The 16,683-nt window shown below is 43.6% G+C and overlaps 1 protein-coding gene across 2 annotated transcripts in view; it reads right to left on the bottom strand.

Annotated features, from left to right (window-relative positions):
• Positions 1-16,683, bottom strand: part of SMARCC1 (SWI/SNF related BAF chromatin remodeling complex subunit C1) — an 84,192-nt gene that overhangs the window by 18,568 nt on the left and 48,941 nt on the right. For both annotated transcript variants that reach the window (XR_014028586.1, XM_081344882.1), the window contains exons 22-24: positions 6,535-6,596; positions 3,515-3,629; positions 1,668-1,822 (exon numbers count right to left, since the gene is read on the bottom strand). Coding sequence is in view for 1 of the 2 variants with exons in the window: in XM_081344882.1 (XP_081201008.1) it covers positions 1,668-1,822; positions 3,515-3,629; positions 6,535-6,596 (332 nt within the window). In the remaining variant the exon portion in view is untranslated. The remainder of the gene's footprint in view (positions 1-1,667; positions 1,823-3,514; positions 3,630-6,534; positions 6,597-16,683) is intronic.

Below are 16,683 nucleotides of genomic sequence, written 5' to 3'. Positions count from 1 at the left end.
TGAAAAAAGTGACTTACGGCCGTTTTTCACATTTATGACTGTTGCAGCATCTCCACCGTCATGTGATTAAAATGCAAGATGCTGGGCAAATGACTCATATTTAAGATGGTTGCAATGTCCTGAGGGGGGTGTGTGTCGTGTGATCCCCTTTTGACGACCTTTTGACAAGCAAAGTCAATGGGAGAGCCAGCTTCACTTAACAGCTGTGTTGCTAACGTAACCACTGCAGGGGATTCACTTAACCAGCGTGGGGAAAAAGGTCGTCAAATGGGAGAAAACTCATTTAACAAATGTCTTGCTTAGCAACAGAAAGTTTGGCTCAATTGGGGTCACAAGTTGAGGACTACCTGTATTTTAGGTCATAAAAAGCTAGAATCTTCCTTTGTCAGTCCTCAGTGAGACTTTGTGAGCAAGGGATGCAAAATGGCTGCCTTAGGGCGTCCCTTGCTCTTGTCTTTAGCAGCACCGACACCACAACACATTGAAACAGGGGTTTTGGTGGTACACACAGTCTCCTCCTGCAATTTCTATGCCCATTTTTACTCATATCTGCATTGTAGGTGGTCCTCCACTTACAACCATTCATTTAGTGAACTTACAACCTTTTCAGGACACTTACAACCACTGCAGGATCCCCATGGTCAAGTGTTCAAAATTTGGATGCTGGGCAACCGACTCGTAATTATGACGGTTGCGCGGGGGTGGTGGTGTCAGGTGATCCCCTTTTGCGACCGTCTGAGGAGCGAATTCAAAGGGGAAGCAAGGATCACTTAACAAGTGTGTGACTAACCTAGTAAGTCCAGTGATTCACTTAACAACTAGGGCAAGAAAGGTAGTAAAATGGCAGCAAAAGTTACTTAACAACCATCTGGCTTAGGAACAGAAATTTTTTGGGGTGGTGGTGGGAGGGTTTCAATTGTGGTCACAAGTCGAGGACTACTTTACGGGAAAGCCACTTTTCGCAAGCTGGCTTGCCCACAATGCAAACGACAGCCTTGCTTGGATAAAAGCACCGTACACGAGTTGTGTTCTTCGCTTCGGAGTTTGTACAGCAGATCCTGAAGGAGGAAGGCGCACGGCCCTCCTTGGCAAAGAGATTCTCTGCTCATTAGCTCCGAAACGGCAAGAAAAGGAAGAATCGGCAGCGTGCATTAAACCCGGGGGGCGGGGGGGGGGGGGGGAAGAGAAAGTTTTTCCAATTCCATTTCTGCAAGGGCTACACAATGGGCTCTTTTCAGACCCACAACCCTCCCCGTCAGCAAATTGGAGCTGGAATGCGTTAGCCTCCCTACAAAAAAAAAAAAAAAAAAAAAGGCCGCCGAGGCTGTGAGATACAAGAAAAGCTTGGCGCCTTTCATAATGCCGAAAAGAAATCAAGCCATCAAGGCCGTTAAGTTGGGAGTTGCCAAAACTTTCCACAGGGGCGATCTCAGCCAACGGACAATCGAAGCCTTTAAAGCAGTACACAGATTCCGTTTCATGCGAACCCGTCGGGCAGCTGAAGCCGAGGTGCACAAATGGGGCATTGGGAAAGTGTTAAGAAACAGGAAGGAAGGAGAAACAAAACAGCCGCACGAATCCTGGCACGTCGCGACAAAGCCGGTTTTTTTTTTATTGAAAAGCAGCGGAAATCGGAGGCCGTGGAGATCTTCTCCGCCGTGACAAACCTTGGCTTTGGTGGCAGCTGAGGCCAGGGCGGCAGCTGCAGCCGTCGCAACATTCCCTTCGGAGACTTCGTGCTCGCCTCGCCGCTTCCCGCCGCTGCCTTCCTTCTCTTTGGCCAGGTCAAAGTTCTCCTTGTTCTCCTCGGCTTCCTTGTCGTCTGAACAAAGGAACTCGGGTTAGACTCAGGTCACACCTCCGATTCCCACGGCGGTCTTGATCGACCAGGTCTGAGATTTTAAGTTTCAGTAGAAGACGACTAGTCTTCTCCCAGTTATGACTAGCAAAGTGTGTTTTATCGGGTCTATCCTAACTGTGGACCCTCTCTATACAGGCCGTCCTCGACTTACGACAGTTCTGTTTAGTGACCTCACGAACTTACGGTGGCACTGGACAAGGGGAATTAAGATTGTTTTCCAAATTTACGACTCGTATTTATGAGTCGCTGCGTTCCGCATCACGTGATCCCCCTTTTATGACCTTTTGACCAGGTCACAATGGGGAAGGCGGATTCACTTCACAATCATGTGAATTAACAACTGCAGAGATTCACTTAATAAACGCCAAGCTCGTCAAATGGGGGCAAACCTCACTTTAACGGCCGTCCTGCTTAGCCATAGATGAATTGTGGTTGTACACTGAGGACCAGCTGTATATGCTGAGGCTCCAGTGAGGAACTGTAGCATGGGATTAAAATTCAGACGCTTGGCAACTGACTTGTATTTATGACGGTTGCAGTGTCCCGGGCTCACGTCATCCCCTTTTGCGACCTTCCAATGAGCAAAGTCAATGAGATTCGCTTAACAACGGTGGCAGGAAACATGGCAAAACAGAGCAAATTTCATTGAACAACTGTTTCGCTTAGCAATTTAAATTTCGGGCTCAATTGTGGTCCTAAGTCAAGGACAATCTATATCTCGCTTTCTTCCCATGACGCGGAGTGGATTAAATGCAGCCATGCGAAGCACTGAGATGCAGAAAGAATAGGATCTACAGGCAGTCCTCTACTTAGGACCGTCACTGAGCCCCCAATTTTCTGCTGCTAAGCGGAAACTTGCTAAATGAGCCCCCCCCATTTTGCGACCTTCCTTGCCATGGTTGCTAAGCGAATCACTGCAGTTGTTACAAGCAAGTAACACGGTTGTGAAACGAATCTGGCTTCTCCATTGACTTGCTTGTCGGAAGGTCACAAAAAGGGGGATTGCGTGACCCCGGGACGCTGCGACCGTCATAAATATGAGTCAGTTGCCACGAGTCTGAATTTGGATCACATGACCCCGGGTCACTGCAAGCGTCATAAATACGAGTCAGTTGCCCACTCTCTGAATTTGGATGACATTACCACGGGGATGCGGCAGTGGTCATTATGTGGGAAAAACAATCAGAAGTCGCTTTTTTTCACTGCTGTTGTAAGTTGGGTCACTACACGAACTGTTATAACTAGAGAACAACCCGCATATCTGAAGTAGGGCAGATGACACCAAAATCTTCCCGGCTTTGCCTATTCGTTCTTTCAGATCCAATTGGCTTAGCTGTAAAAAAAATATAATGTAATATTTCTCCCCTGTCTCTTAACGTTTCTAGCCTGGGCCTTGTAAGCGTAGTATTAATTCCCTGGACAATACAACCGGGCAATGAAAAGAGTTGCTAAGTGAAGCATGCAAGGCTCCGAAAGCGAGATTTACAGCCCGGGCACTGGTGAAATGTAAGGCAGGAAATTTACTGCCCTGGTCTGTGTTAGCATCTGCCATGGGAAAATTTATGGGGCGTCCCCCGGGACAATGGAGAAGACCTGCACAGTCTGTGTTTGTGTGGGCGTTAAAAAAAAAACACACACACCCCACACCCCTACCGTGTTTGGAATCCTGAGACACGTCGCTATCTTGTTCTTTTTCTACGATTCTCTCGTCCTCGCCTCCTTCCGCTAACTTGTTCCCGTCTATTTCGTTCTCGCCTTTGCTTTCTACCTAAAATGCGTTAAGGAGAGAGAGAAAGAGAGAGAGAGAGAGAGAGAGAGAGAGAGGGAGAGAGAGAGAGAGAGAAAGGAATGATTTAATATCTCCGGCCATTAAAAAGGCCCAGGCTGAGAATTCTAATTTTAACCGGGGTTTTTATTTGTTCAGGGATGGATATAATTGTTTTAACTGTTTTTTAACTTTTGTATTTTTCGTTTTAATCACCCTGTAAACCGCCCTGAGTCCTTCGGGAAAGGGCGGTATAGAAATATAATAATATAATATAATATAATATAATAATATAATAATAATATAATATAATATAATATAATATAATATAATATAATATAATATAATATAATATAATATAATATAATATAATAATATAATATAATATAATAAATATAATATAATATAATAAATATAATATAATATAATATAATAATATAATATAATAATATAATATAATAATATATATTATATATATAATATATATAATATATATAATATATATAATATAATATAATAATATAATATAATATAATATAATATAATATAATATAATATAATATAATATAATATAATATAATATAATATAATATAATATAGGGACGCGGTGGCTCAGTGGGTTAGGACGCTGAGCTTGTCGATCAGAAGGTCGGCAGTTTGACGGGTCGAATCCCGAGTGCCGCATAACAGAGTGAGCGCCTGTTACTCGTCCCAGCTTCTGCCAACCTAGCAGTTCGAAAGCACGTAAAAATGCAAGTAGAAAAATAGGGACCACTCCGGTGGGAAGGGAACAGCGTTCCGTGCGCCTTTGGCGTCTAGTCATGCCAGCCACATGACCACGGAGACGTCCTCGGACAAGCGCCGGCTCTTCGGCTTTGAAACGGAGATGAGCACCGGCCCCTAGAGTCGGAAACGACTAGCACGCATGTGCGGGGGAACCTTTACCTTTACCTTTAATATAATAATATAATATAATATAATATAAATAAAAAAATAGAAAAATAAATGAGAATCGCATCGCATACGAGATGAAGCGGAAGTAAAGAGGAAAAAGGAACAACCTGACTCGCAGAGAAGCGTCCCTTGACAGCACAACATGCAGTCCTCGGATTACGACCGTCATATACATGAAAGTATAATAATATGGTCCTCAACTTTCAGTAGTCAACTTATCAGCACAATGTTGAGCGGGACATTTTGGTTACGGGGAATTTTGCCCCATTTTATGACCTTTCTTGCCACAGAGGCGGCAAGTGAATCCCTGCAGTTGGTTTAACGCGGCCGTTACGGCTGACTCCGGTTCGTGGGAAGGTTGCAGAAAGGGGGGAATTTATGGGACCCTGGGACACAGGAAATGGTTGTAAGGATGAACCGGTTGCCAAGCCGCCGAATGTCGATCAGGTGACCCAGGGGATGCTGCAACGGTCGTAAACGAGAAAGTATAGTTGTAAGTCGCTTTTTTTTGGGGGGGGGCGGCGTGGTGACTTTGAATGGTCACTACAAGAACGGTCGTTAAGTCGACGACTACCTGTACTCTTAGGACCTGGCCAAAGGGACTACAGAATAAAAGTTGGAAGGGACCTTGGAGGTCTTCTAGTCCAACCAACAAGGTCACGTGATCAGTGCTAGAGGTTAACCCCTTCTAGCGCTGATGACGTTCCCTAGTTGGGTCATGAAACGTCTGCAAGAAAAACCACCCAGTTCGGAGAGCTCCAAGGACTCCACCGTCCCTTTTCTCCTCCTCCCTTCTAGCACTGATGATGTTCCCTAGCTAGGCCCTGAAATGTCTGCAAGGAAACCACCCAGTTCAGAGAGCATCATGGACCCCACAGTCCAATCAATCAATCTTTCTTTTCTTTCTTTCTTTCTTTCTTTCTTTCTTTCTTTCTTTCTTTCTTTCTTTCTTTCTTTCTTTCTTTCTTTCTTTCTTTCTCTTTCTTCTCTTTCCCTAACTAGTTCCCTACTTGGGTCATGAAACGACTGCAAGTAAACCACCCAGTTCAGAGAGGACCAAGGACACCACAGTCCTTCCTTCCTTCCTTCCTTCCTTCCTTCCTTCCTTCCTTCCTTCCTTCCTTCTAGCGCTGATGATGTTCCCTACTTGGGTCATGAAAGGTCTGCAAGGAAACCACCCAGCTCAGAGTCCTTCCTTCCTTCCTTCCTTCCTTCCTTCCTTCCTTCCTTCCTCCCTCCCTCCTTCCTTCCTTCCTTCCTTCCTTCCTTCTAGCGCTGATGATGTTCCCTACTTGGGTCATGAAAGGTCTGCAAGGAAACCACCCAGCTCAGAGAGCACCAAGGACCCCACAGTCCGTCCTTCCTTCCTTCCTTCCTTCCTTCCTTCCTTCCTTCCTTCCTTCCTTCCTTCCTTCCTTCCTTCCTTCCTTCCTTCCTTCTAGCGCTGATGATGTTCCCTACTTGGGTCATGAAAGGTCTGCAAGGAAACCACCCAGTTCAGAGAGGACCAAGGACACCACAGTCCTTCCTTCCTTCCTTCCTTCCTTCCTTCCTGCACTGATGATGTTCCCTACTTGGGTCATGAAAGGTCTGCAAGGAAACCACCCAGCTCAGAGAGCACCAAGGACCCCACAGTCCGTCCTTCCTTCCTTCCTTCCTTCCTTCCTTCCTTCCTTCCTTCCTTCCTTCCTTCCTTCCTTCCTCCCTCCCTTCTAGCCCTGATGATGTTCCCTAGTTGGGTCCTGAAACGTCTGCAAGGAAACCCCCCAGCTCAAGAGTCCGTCCTTCCTTCCTTCCTTCCTTCCTTCCTTCCCTAAGCTCAGAGAGGACCAAGAACCCCACAGCTCCACAGTTCTCTTAATTCAAAGTCCCTGAATCTGGCGTTGAGAACAAACAAAAAAAAAAAGTAAGAAAGAAAGATAAGAAAAAAACAGTGGATTTAACCCCGTCAGACCTTCACTTTGTCTGCCTGCGCTCCATCCGTGTCGGTCTCCATCTTCTCCTCTTCGGGTGCGTCTGGAAAAGAGGGGAAAAAAAAAAATCAATATTTTATTATTATTTTATTTTATTATATTATATATTATATATTATATATATATTATATTATATTTTATTATGAGTCCTTCGAGAGAAGGGCGGTATAAAAATTTAATAAATAAATAAATTATTATTATTATTATTATTATTATTATTATTATTATTATTATTATTATTTATTGAACTTATATACTGCCCTTCTCCCGTAGGACCCAGGGCGGTTCACAAGGCAATTAAAACAACATTACAATACAAAACGTTAATAACAATGAAAATAGATTAAATGATCCTTGATTAAAAATCTCAAACCCCTATAACTCTTGATTTAAAAAACCCAATTACAATAAGTTAAAAAATTAACAATTAAAAAGTCTCAGTCCTGGCCGGAAAGCTCAAAAGAGCCAGGTCTTCAGGTCCCGGCGGAATATTTAACAGCGAGAAGATCTCAAAGCAGTAAGGAAGGGGTTATTGATCACGCCGGAGGTGGACGGAAGCCGGGCTCACGGCGCCGAGAAATCCCAAGAAATACCGCGCAGATCCGGATTCAAAAGCGGATCTAACGTTCCGCCTCCAAATTGCCTCGCAGCAAACTGGCTAAGGAGAAAAGAGAATGAAAAATGCCGGAACGGGGAGACACCGAGAGGAAAGCCATCCGGAGGCCCGCGCCAAGAATTACAGGCGGTCCTCCGTCTTACGACGGCGCACCGGCCCCAAATTTCCACCGCCCGGCGAGACGCTTGTTCGGTGAATTCGGGCCCCCCCCCCTTCGACAAGCGTACGGGCCGCAGTCGTTCGAAGCGTTATCCCCGCCAACCGGTCGTAAAATGGGGCCAAACTCAGGGAACAAAGGTCTCGCTTAAGGAACCGAAAGGGTGGGCTCCGCTGCGGCCGTTAAGTCCAGGATTACCTGGATCTCGCTTTCTTCCCACGATGCGGCCGAACTGTTGCAGAGAGAAAGACGATCGGAAAGGTAGGTCCTCAACTTACCACCGCAACGGGCCCTCCCCTCCGACGTTTTATGTCGTAAAGCAAGGAATCTACGCGGTCAGGGTTTGGCCCCACTTTGCGACCATTCGGGTCACGGCTGTTAAGGGAACCATCGCGGTCCTTGCGCTGGGAACAACGTTGTTAAGTGAATCTGGCTTTCGCCCTCGACTTGGCCAGTCCGAAGGTCGCAAAAGGGAATCACAGGACAAGAAAAAGCGTCACAAGTACGAGTCAGGGTCCGAGCGGCCAAATTTTGATCCCATGACTCCGGGGATATTCGTTTTCTGAAAGCCGGTGGGGAGGGGTTATAATTATTTTCTAGTAGAATAGAATAGAATAGAATAGAATAGAATAGAATAGAATAGAATAGAATAGAATAGAATAGAATGGAAAAAATATAGAATTATAGAAGAATAGAATAGAATAGAACAGAATAGTTAGCAGGCAGCTCAGAGGTCATCTAGTCCAACCCCCCGCTCAAGCAGGAGCCCCTTACAAAACAACAGATTGAATGGAAGATTTTAATAGAATATTTTAATAGAATAGAATGAAGCAGAATATAGAATAGAATAGAACAGAACAAGGAATAGAATAGAACAGAACAGAACAAGGAATAGAATAGAAAGAACAGAACAAGGAATAGAATAGAATAGAAAGAACAGAACAAGGAATAGAATAGAATAGAACAGAACAGAACAGAATAGGTTGGAAGGGAACCAAGAGGTCATCTAGTCCAACCCCATGTACAAGCAGGAGGTCCTTACAAAACAACAGATTGAATGGAAGATTTTAATAGAATATTTTAATAGAACAGAATGAAGCAGAATATAGAATAGAACAGAACAGAACAAGGAATAGAATAGAAAAGAACAGAACAAGGAATAGAATAGAAAGAACAGAACAAGGAATAGAATAGAACAGAACAGAATAGGTTGGAAGGGAACCAAGAGGTCATCTAGTCCAACCCCATGTACAAGCAGGAGGTCCTTACAAAACAACAGATTGAATGGAAGATTTTAATAGAATATTTTAATAGAATAGAATGAAGCAGAATATAGAATAGAATAGAACAGAATAAAGAATAGAAAAGGACAGAATAGAATAGGGTGGAAGGGAACCAAGAGATCATCTAGTCCAACCCCATGTACAAGCAGGAGGTCCTTACAAAAGAACAGATTGAATGGAAGATTTTAATAGAATATTTTAATAGAACAGAATGAAGCAGAATATAGAATAGAACAGAACAGAACAGAACAAGGAATAGAATAGAACAGAACAGAATAAGGAATAAATAGAAAGAACAGAACAAGGAATAGAATAAATAGGTTGGAAGGGAACCAAGAGGTCATCTAGTCCAACCCCATGTACAAGCAGGAGGTCCTTACAAAACAACAGATTGAATGGAAGATTTTAATAGAATATTTTAATAGAATAGAATGAAGCAGAATATAGAACAGAACAAGGAATAGAATAGAACAGAACAGAACAAGGAATAGAATAGAAAGAACAGAACAAGGAATAGAATAGAATAGAATAGAATAGAATAGAATAGAATAGAATAGAATAGAATAGAATAGAATAGAATAGAATAGAATAGAATAGAATAGAATAGAATAGAATAGGTTGGACAAGAGGTCATCTAGTCCAACCCCATGTACAAGCAGGAGGTCCTTACAAAACAACAGATTGAATGGAAGATTTTAATAGAATATTTTAATAGAATAGAATGAAGCAGAATATAGAATAGAACAGAACAAGGAATAGAATAGAACAGAACAGAACAAGGAATAGAACAGAACAGAACAGAATAAGGAATAGAATAGAAAGAACAGAACAAGGAATAGAATAGAATAGAATAGAATAGAATAGAATAGAATAGAAAAGAATAGAATAGGTTGGACAAGAGGTCATCTAGTCCAACCCCATGTACAAGCAGGAGGTCCTTACAAAACAACAGATTGAATGGAAGATTTTAATAGAATATTTTAATAGAATAGAATGAAGCAGAATATAGAATAGAATAGAACAGAACAAGGAATAGAATAGAAAGAACAGAACAAGGAATAGAATAGAATAGAAAGAACAGAACAAGGAATAGAATAGAATAGAACAGAACAGAATAGGTTGGAAGGGAACCAAGAGGTCATCTAGTCCAACCCCATGTACAAGCAGGAGGTCCTTACAAAACAACAGATTGAATGGAAGATTTTAATAGAATATTTTAATAGAACAGAATGAAGCAGAATATAGAATAGAACAGAACAGAACAGAACAAGGAATAGAATAGAACAGAACAGAATAAGGAATAAATAGAAAGAACAGAACAAGGAATAGAATAAATAGGTTGGAAGGGAACCAAGAGGTCATCTAGTCCAACCCCATGTACAAGCAGGAGGTCCTTACAAAACAACAGATTGAATGGAAGATTTTAATAGAATATTTTAATAGAATAGAATGAAGCAGAATATAGAACAGAACAAGGAATAGAATAGAACAGAACAGAACAAGGAATAGAATAGAAAGAACAGAACAAGGAATAGAATAGAATAGAATAGAATAGAATAGAATAGAATAGAATAGAATAGAATAGAATAGAATAGAATAGAATAGGTTGGACAAGAGGTCATCTAGTCCAACCCCATGTACAAGCAGGAGGTCCTTACAAAACAACAGATTGAATGGAAGATTTTAATAGAATATTTTAATAGAATAGAATGAAGCAGAATATAGAATAGAACAGAACAAGGAATAGAATAGAACAGAACAGAACAAGGAATAGAACAGAACAGAACAGAATAAGGAATAGAATAGAAAGAACAGAACAAGGAATAGAATAGAATAGAATAGAATAGAATAGAATAGAATAGAATAGAATAGAATAGAATAGAATAGAATAGAATAGAATAGAATAGAATAGAATAGAATAGAATAGGTTGGACAAGAGGTCATCTAGTCCAACCCCATGTACAAGCAGGAGGTCCTTACAAAACAACAGATTGAATGGAAGATTTTAATAGAATATTTTAATAGAATAGAATGAAGCAGAATATAGAATAGAACAGAACAGAACAGAACAAGGAATAGAACAGAACAGAATAAGGAATAAATAGAAAGAACAGAACAAGGAATAGAATAAATAGGTTGGAAGGGAACCAAGAGGTCATCTAGTCCAACCCCATGTACAAGCAGGAGCTCCTTACAAAACAACAGATTGAATGGAAGATTTTAATAGAATATTTTAATAGAATAGAATGAAGCAGAATATAGAATAGAATAGAACAGAATAAAGAATAGAAAAGGACAGAATAGAATAGGGTGGAAGGGAACCAAGAGGTCATCTAGTCCAACCCCATGTACAAGCAGGAGACCCTTACAGAACAACAGAGTGAATGGAAGGTTTTAATAGAATAGAATGAATTAGAATATAGAATAGAATAGAATACAACAGAACAGAATACAGAATAGACTAGAATATGGAATAGAATAGAATAGAATATAGACTAGAAGAGAATAGAATAGAATATAGAATGCAATAGAATAGAATGGAATATAGAATGGAAAATACGGAATGCAATAAATAGAATAGAAAAATATCTTTATTGTCCCTTTAAATGTCTGTCTGAAAGGCAGAATCCCAACTGTAAAAAACCAGGTGTTTGTGTGTGGGGGAAGTAGAGATTAATGCAAATTAAATGTGTTTTATGCGTTTTTTAAAAAAAAAAAACCCGCCATAATTTACAGGCCGGCGTCTGACCGCCTTGGATGACTAAACAGGGCTAAGCAATTGCCGCTCCACACTGTAAAAATCAGTTAATTAGGTATATAAAACTCTCCCGTTGATTAAGTAGAACAGCGGCGACTTATTAGACGGGAAGCCGCACGGGTGTTCGGAAACGACGATACGGCCGAAGTACGATCTAAGATACGGGCTCCGTCACCGAAGGTGCCCGGGGGATTCCTCGCGTCCCATCGTACACAAAAAGGACCCGCGACTTACGACAGCTCATCCAGCGACCGTCGGAAACGACAACGGCGCCGGGGGAAAAAAAAAGCGTCCGACTCGAGGACCGTTTTGTCCCCCTCTTAACGACCGTCGTGGTATTCCCCCCGTGGTCGGGGTATCCAGCTTCGGGCGCGCGGCAGCTCGCTCGTATTTTGTGACGGTTTTGCAACGCCCCCCCTGGGGGGGAGAGAGGAGTGTGTGTCACCTGATTTCCCTCCCCCCCCCCACTTTTGTGATCCTCTGACCCGCAGGAAACAAGATCCACTTAACGACTTCAGGATTCGCTTAAGGAGGGTGGGAAGAGAGGTCATAAAAGGGGACAAAAGATAAGAAATGTCTCAATCGCAGACATTTCTTTTCTCTCTTTCTCTTTCCTTTCCTGCCTGCTTTCTTTCCTTTTTTCTCTTTCCTTCCGTCTTCACTTTCTTTCTATTCTTTCCTTTTCTGTCCATCCTTTTTCTCTTTCTCCTACCTTCTTGCCTTTCCTTCCTTTTCTCCTTCCTTTTTCTTTCTTGTCTACTTCCTGCCCTATCTCTCGTCTTTCCTTCCTGCTCTCTGCTTTCTCTCTCCTTCCTGCCCTTCCTTCCTTTTTTCTCCTTCCTTACTTCTTTTTTTTCTATTTCCGGCTGTTTTTTCTTCTTTCGTCTTTCCTTCCTTTCTTCTTTGCTTTCTCCTTCCTTCTTTTCTCCCCTTCCTGCTGTTTTTTCCTTCGCCTTTCCTTTCTGCTTTCTTTCTTCTTTCCTTTCTCCCTTTCTCCTTCCTTCCATCTTTTTTTTTCTTTTCTACTTCCTGCTTTCTTTCTTTCTTTCTTTCTTTTCTTTTTCTTTCTTGGTCTTTCCTGCCTGCTTTCTTTCTTCTTTCCTTTCTCTTCCTTTTCTCTCTCTCTCTCTCTCTCTTTCCTTTCTCTTTCTTCTTTTTTTTAAAGTCTCGTTCAGACAAAACAGCTTGGCTCATCTGTTCCCCCCCCCCCCAAAGCCATCAATCCCACCCACTAATCACCAGGTCTTAAATCTGATTCTGGTCTCACCCACAGACTTCAGAAAATTGCACCGGCAGCTTTTAAGTGTGTGTGTGTGTGTGTGTGTGTGTGTGAGAGAGAGAGAGAGAGAGAGAGATGGAAGGAGAGAGAGACAGAGAGGGAGGGAGAACGACAGAGAAAGACGGAGGGAGATAGAGGGAAGGAGACAGAGGGAGGGAGGGAGAGAGACAGAGAGGGAGGGAGGGAGAGACAGAGACAGAAAAAACAGAGAGGGATGGAGAGAGACAGAGATAGACAGAGAGGGAGGGAGAGAGAGAGGGAGGGTGGGAGAGAGACAGAGAGAGAGGGAGGGAGGGAAAGAGAGATGGTGAGTTCTAGTCCCACCTTAGGCATGAAAGCCAACTGGGTGACTTTGGGCCCATCGCCAGGAGACGGTGAGTTCTAGTCCCGCCTCAGGCCTGAAAGCCAGTTGTGTGGGCCAGTCCCTCTTTTTTCTCATCCCAACCCACCTCACAGGGTGGATGTTGTGGGGAATACAGGAGCAGAAAAATAAAAAGGTCTGTTTGCCGAGTTCAGTTACTGATAAAATCAGAAAGCCAGATCAAAAGAAATCAATGATATCTATCTATCTATCTATCTATCTATCTATCTATCTATCTATCTATCTATCTATCTATCTATCTATCTATCTCCATCCATCGTTTATCATCTCTCTAACATAGTCTATCCTCTCTCTATCCATCCATTGTATGTATCTATCCATCTATTGCCTATCTACGTATCTATGTAAGTATCTATCTATCCATCGTATCTATCTATGCACCTGTTGTCTATCACCTATCAATATCTATTTATCTATTCATCCATCTATTGTCTGTCATCTATCATCGTCTATCAATATCTATCTATCCGTCCATTGTATCTATCTATCCATCACCTCTATCACCTATCATCTGTCTCTATCCATCTATTGTCTATCATCTCTATTTTTAATTTTTAATTTTAATTTATTGCACAGATGATTTTAATTTTATTTTTATCTTAATTTCTGTACTTATTATATGTTTTGTTGTTAGCCGCCCTGAGTCCTTCGGGAGATAGGGCGGGATATAAATCCCATTAATAAATAAATAAAATAAATAAAATCTCTCTATCATCGTCTGTCAATATCTATCTATCCATTGTATCTATCTATCCATCACCTCTCTATCACCTCTCTATCTACCTATCTATCCATCCATCCTCTGTATCTATCTATCTATCCGTCTATCATCGTCTATCAATATCTATCTATCTATTCATCTATCTATTCTGTCATCTCTCTGTCATCGTCTATCAATATCGATCTATGCATCCATCGTCTATCATCTCTCTATCAATATCTATCTATCCATTGTATGTATCTATCCGTCCATCATCGTCTATCAATATCTATCTAGCTATCTATTCATCTATCTATTCTGTCATCTCTGTCATCGTCTATCAATATCTATCTATCCATCGTCTATCATCTCTCTATCAATATCTATCTATCCATTGTATGTATCTATCCGTCCATCATCGTCTATCTAGCTATCTATTCATCTATCTATTGTCTGTCATCTCTGTCATCGTCTATCAATGTCTATCTATCCATCCATTGTCTATGATCTCTCTATCAATATCTATCCATTGTATCTATCTATCCGTCTATCATCGTCTATCAATATCTATCTATTCATCTCTCTATTGTCTGTCATCTCTCTATCGTCTATCAATATCTATCTAGCTATCTATTCATTTATCGTCCGTCATCGCTCTGTCATCGTCTATCAATGTCAATCTATCCATCCACTGTATCTATCCATCCACTATCATCTCTCTATCAATATCTATCTATCCATCATATCTATCTATCCATCGTATCTATCTATCCATCCATTGTCTATCATCCATCCATCCATCCATCCGAAAGCCCGATCAAAAGAAATCCAATGATGAGAGCGGTTCGAGGGCCTTGGGACTCCTCATGGCGCCAAGCATAATTAAGCTAAGCTAATTAACTGCATCCTACCCCCACAGGCATTCCAGATCCTTCTGCGATCGTCCCTGCAACGGTCATCCGCACAACCTGGATAAAGTGTCAACCGGGGCTTAGGGCTTAGTGGCTGAGCCACGCCCCGCACCACCTGTGCGACAGCTGCCCGGGCGCCCCACTCGGCTTCCAGACTAAGAGGCCTCGCTTGTGGGTCGTCGGTCGGATCAAGAGGACGAGGTGCCGGAGACGTGGGGCACGGAGGAGCTGCGGGTGGCGGGTTGCCCTGCTCGAGCAGGGGGTTGGCCTAGATGACCTCCGAGGTCCCTTCCACTCGTGTCATTCCACGATTCTGTAAAGGTCTCCTGCTCGAACAGGGGGCTGGACTAGATGACCTCCACGTTCCCTTCCAACCCTGTCATTCTACGATTCTGTCAGGGTCTCCTACTCGAGAAGGGGGTTGGACTAGATGGCCTCCAGGATGCCTTCCAACCCTGTCCTTCTGTCAGGGTCTCCTGCTCAAGTAGGGGGTTGGACTAGATGACCTCCAGGGTCCCTTCCAACCCTGTCCTTCTGTGATTCTGTCAGGGTCTCCTGCTCGAGCAGGGGGCTGGACTAGATGTCCTCCGAGGTCCCTTCCAATCCTGTCCTTCTGAGATTCTGTCAGGGTCTCCTGCTCGAGCAGGGGGTTGGACTAGATGACCTCCACGTTCCCTTGCAACCCTGCCATTCTATGATTCTGTCAGGGTCTCCTACTCGAGAAGGGGGTTGGACTAGATGACCTCCAGGGTCCCTTCCAACCATGTCATTCCGCGATTCTGTGAAGGTCTCCTGCTCGAACAGGGGGCTGGACTAGATGTCCTCCGGGGTCCCTTCCAACCCTGTCCTTCTGCGATTCTGTCAGGGTCTCCTGCTCGAGAATGGGGCTGGACTAGATGACCTCCGGGCTCCCTTTCAACGCTGTCATTCTAGGATTCTCTTAGCGTCTCCTCCTCGAGTAGGGGGCTGGACTAGATGACCTCCGAGGTAACTTCCACTCATGTCATTCCGCGATTCTGTAAAGGTCTCCTCCTCCAGCAGGGGGCTGGACTAGATGACCTCCAGGGTCCCTTCCAACCCTGTCATTCTAGGATTGTGTCAGGGTCTCCTGCTCGAGTAGGGGGTTGGACTGGATGACCTCCAGGGTCCCTTCCAACCCTGTCATTCTATGATTCTGTCAGGGTCTCCTGCTCGAGAAGGGGGCTGGACTAGACGTCCTCCGAGGTCCCTTCCAACCCTGTCCTTCCGTGATTCTGTCAGAGTCTCCTACTCGAGAAGGGGGTTGGACTAGATGACCTCCAGGGTCCCTTCCAACCCTGTCCTTCTATGATTCTGTCAGGGTCTCCTACTCGAGGGGGTTGGACTAGATGACCTCCAGGGTCCCTTCCAACCATGTCCTTCCGCGATTCTGTCAGGGTCTTTTGCTCGAGCAGGGGGCTGGACTAGATGACCTCCGAGGTCCCTTCCACTCGTGTCATTCCGCGATTCTGTGAAGGTCTCCTGCTCGAACAGGGGGCTGGACTAGATGTCCTCCGGGGTCCCTTCCAACCCTGTCCTTCTGCGATTCTGTCAGGGTCTCCTCCTCGAGAAGGGGGTTGGACTAGATGACCTCCAGGGTCCCTTCCAACCATGTCCTTCCGCGATTCTGTCAGGGTCTCCTGTTCGATTAGGGGGCTGGACTAGATGACCTCCAGGGTCCCTTCCAACCCTCTGTCCTTCTGCGATTCTGTCAGGGTCTCCTACTCGAGAAGGGGGCTGGACTAGATGACCTCCAGGGTCCCTTCCAACCCTGTCATTTCACGTTTCTGTCAGAGTCTCCTGCTCGAGAAGGGGGTTGGACTGGATGACCTCCAGGGTCCCTCCCGACTCTGTCATTCTGGGAGGAGGCAAAGTCTGGAAGAGACCTCCAGTTCAACTGGAAGGGGATGGGGCACGGATGGGAAGCGGAGGGCTGGCCACCCTAAAAAATACATCTGCTGGGAGAAGAAGGACGTCAATCAATCAATCAATCAATCAATCAAACACCAATCAGTCCCATCAACCC

This window comes from Vipera berus, assembly GCF_964194415.1.
Source record: "Vipera berus genome assembly, chromosome: Z".
Lineage (NCBI taxonomy): Eukaryota > Metazoa > Chordata > Lepidosauria > Squamata > Viperidae > Vipera > Vipera berus.
The sequence above is the reverse complement of the archived record's forward strand: the minus strand, read 5'-3'. Positions and strand labels throughout refer to the sequence as shown.